Raw genomic sequence first — 3,406 nt, forward strand, 5'->3', positions numbered from 1 at the left:
ATTGCACTGAAGGCTATTAGACAGCTGAAGCTGGTTTTCCACATACAGATGTATGTGGCCTTGTGAAACTGCCCTCTCCTCCCACTCCCTTCTGTCCCAGTGTTTACGCGTTTGAAGCCTCTGTAGCTAAAAAACATGCCATTGAGCAGCAGGAGCCTTCGTGTCTTAGACAATCCATAGGATACAAGATAAGAGAGTGCCAAGAGCTTGTCTAGAGCGTGGCAACAAAGCGCTACTGCAAACCATGGCTATCGTAACAGTTGTGGCCAAAGCAGTACAACTGGGACCCCTTAGATGGGTGTGGTAGGACAGAACAGGCTGCATTACGATATCTTATTTTGAGTATCTTAGATTTGTCATTCATGTTGCAAAGGAAGAAGCAGGACTCGAAGTTTCTTCATAAAGGAACAAGTTCCATCTGTACAGAACTTCTGCTTTCTAGTGTACCTCGTCATGCAGGAAACATTCTAGATCTGCAGTATCAGATCTACAGCAACAACAATGGGGATACAGAACATGTTAAATCCGCTCCTAAAGTATTTAGCAGTATCACAGCAAATTGCCTGTAATAAGGAAGAGATGACAGGGAGCTTGGGACACAAAAGAATGCAGAGCCTAGGACTGGTTGGAAAGAAGTGAATAATATTAATTCTGACAAAGTTTCTATATCATTGCAACCAGAAAAATTCCAGTCTGCTGATCTGTCCTCAGCAGCCTCACTTAAACCAGGTTATCCACAACACTGTCCTACCTTCTAGCCTTCCTAACGAAGTTAGCAGAGCAGGAATCAACAACTGACAGAACAGACAGATTTCAAATAAAGTGAGCCAAACAGAGGAAAATTCTCGTTGACCTACCTCAATAATTTTCTTAAGGATCTGCCTGAATCGAAGTGTCAAAGCATCAGATTTTTTTTTCAACAGGTTACGGCCTGTTTGGGCTCCCTTCAAACGAGCCTTCATGATGGTCTGAGCCCTGTTAAACAAAGGAATAAATAATAATGTCCTGCATCATCTCAAGGAGTTAGGAAAAAACTTATGCAAAGTTTTCTGACATAGACATGACTAAAATTATGAAGCAGCCATGAAACATCAATGCAGTAAAACAGGATGGGCACTTCAGGATAGAATTTTATATTCCCATTTAAAATCAAGCGAATTTATTATATTTATCTCCATCATCAATGATAACTGCAAGGTTATTATCTGTGAAGTGAATAATCATGGAGAACTGAACAGTCATTTTTCATTATAGGAACTAAGAGTTTTTATTCTTCTAGATGACATACAAGTACCAGAAATCAAACTATTCCAAAAGCCCACTGCCAGTGTGACACTGGTATTGCTTTGAAGCTCTTTCACTCCTATGTCATCTTCTCAAAATCAGACAACACAGAGAATTCTTCATGTGATCGTAACTGTTGATGCTGTGTTCTGCTTTTACAGAGCAACAAGACACAGCAGTTGTACATTCTGGATAAAGGAAGTCAGAAAGTACAGTGATCCCCTATCTTCATACGTGGCACGGTTGATTTACAAGCTAGTTAAGACAGTAAGAAGGAGCGTCAGTTAAAAAGGGCTATTAGTAAGCTAGCTGTAGCATTGTATATCCTTTAGCACACAAGTTTCTTGTACGGGATTAGGAACTGAAGAAGGATCCAAATGTTTCTTCCCTCTCTGCTATGGGGTATATTTTAATTTGAAGAATCTTTTCAAGTTAACTAGAATAGCAGGAGCTATACTACAAAAAAAACACAAGCTACGCTAACTTAAGCTACCACTTTGTACATGCAGCCACTACTCACAAAGGACAATAGTCAAGTCAACTCTGTGAAGAGAAGCTTACACACTTCCTCTCTGACCCTGGAAAAAGTAAGTGTAATTAAGATTCTACCTACACAGTGGAATCGATTACTTTCCACATCTACTGGCATGTGATGAGAATTGCTCCATTAATATCTACCAAATACTTATAACTGAAAAGTACAAATGTTTATGATTAAATGAATCTGAATGTTTATGATTAAAAAAAAAGGGCAAGGATTGAAAAGGCAGCTTCACTTTCACAACAAGCAAGTCTGTCACCACCTTGAACTAACTTGTTCACTCTGTTCAGCACCTGCCAGAGACTGGCTGACCTGGTTCAAGCAAGATTTCACAGGCTCTCTGAGTGCACTAAACAAAGTCTTGTGTACTGTCAAGGAGACTGAGCGGCTTCTGTAATTGATGATATCTAGCATGGAAGAGGCTCATACCAGCAAGCCACTTCACAAAGACTAAAAAGAAAAAATAAAACAAAACTAAACAAAAAAACGCCAGATCTTTGAAATTCTGTTCCGTCAGTTAAGAAAAACAGTTGTTGCAGAGGCAGGCCATCTTTATTTTACCATCCTAATTCACATTCCCATCAAAACATCAGCCACACCTGAAACAGGGCTTGTAAATACGAAGCCTTCGCACATCACCACCTGCCTGCCACCTTACCAGCCCACACAAACAGGTACCTTTCAAAAGGGATTGACATGCCTCCTCTATGGACACGTAAACTGAATGAAAAGTGTGCTACTGAAGAGCAGGAGTGAAACCAGATGACCTGGTATATGCAGTAATTTATTTCTGAACTGTTTCAAAACAGAACCTTTACCATGTAACGTATTAGTCTTCGTATGAGGGGAACAATTAGTATCTTACACTTAAGGTTTTCTGTCCTGCAAGGCACCTTTTTTATAAAGGCCACATATAGATATCAACCCAATTTTAAGCAAGAAGATGTGAAAGAGCCTTTCAGCTTCAGGCAAAGGCCTCCTGTCCTGGAGGGTTCTGAAAAGAAACTGAACAGCATAATTAAAACAGCAGTTTTATTCGCAGATCAGTTTCAATTGTTCGGGTACGTTTCAGTGTTGGTGGCTTTCTAAGCCCTGTCAGGAGACACCTGATTCATGACAAACAGTTTGTTGTCAGGATCTGGAAAATTACTTGACTGTCCACTGCACTTCACCTATTTTACTTCCTCCTTCTTTTTTAACACTTTAGGGCCAACTCCTTGTACAGCAGTATCGCCTGTTAAGGGAAGCTATGGTTCGATTGGGCATTTCTTCTTACAGGTGTATTCTACAAATTGTAGAATACGGGTTTGCATAAGAGCATATATTTAAGCAGCCCACACACATACACGCACACGCACACACACGCGGGAAGCTGCCTGCGTGTTGCTACCGCACCCCGCGATGGCCCTCTGACGGCTGGCAGAGCTCATTTTGAGCCTGAAAAGAGAAAACGAAGAGACGATCTAACTGCGGCCTCCGACTGCGTCTCACGGTGTTTCACACCGGAGCCAGAGGCAGACCCTGCCTGGCGGCGCAGAGCGCATAAACCGAGGCGGTTCCCAGCGCCGGAGCCCAGATGGG

General features: G+C 41.7%; 1 protein-coding gene across 1 annotated transcript in view; it reads right to left on the minus strand.

The window, feature by feature from the left end:
- The window catches only part of ATP6V1D (ATPase, H+ transporting, lysosomal 34kDa, V1 subunit D), a 7,651-nt gene extending 6,682 nt beyond the window's left edge, over positions 1–969 (minus strand). Inside the window, exon 1 of the mRNA XM_010131134.1 lies at positions 858–969. Coding sequence (XP_010129436.1) covers positions 858–962 — 105 coding nt within the window. The 5' untranslated portion in view covers positions 963–969. The remainder of the gene's footprint in view (positions 1–857) is intronic.
- Between the last annotated feature and the right edge of the window lie 2,437 nt (positions 970–3,406).

The sequence above is a fragment of the Buceros rhinoceros genome, unplaced genomic scaffold (assembly GCF_000710305.1).
Source record: "Buceros rhinoceros silvestris isolate BGI_N320 unplaced genomic scaffold, ASM71030v1 scaffold18502, whole genome shotgun sequence".
Classification (NCBI taxonomy): domain Eukaryota; kingdom Metazoa; phylum Chordata; class Aves; order Bucerotiformes; family Bucerotidae; genus Buceros; species Buceros rhinoceros.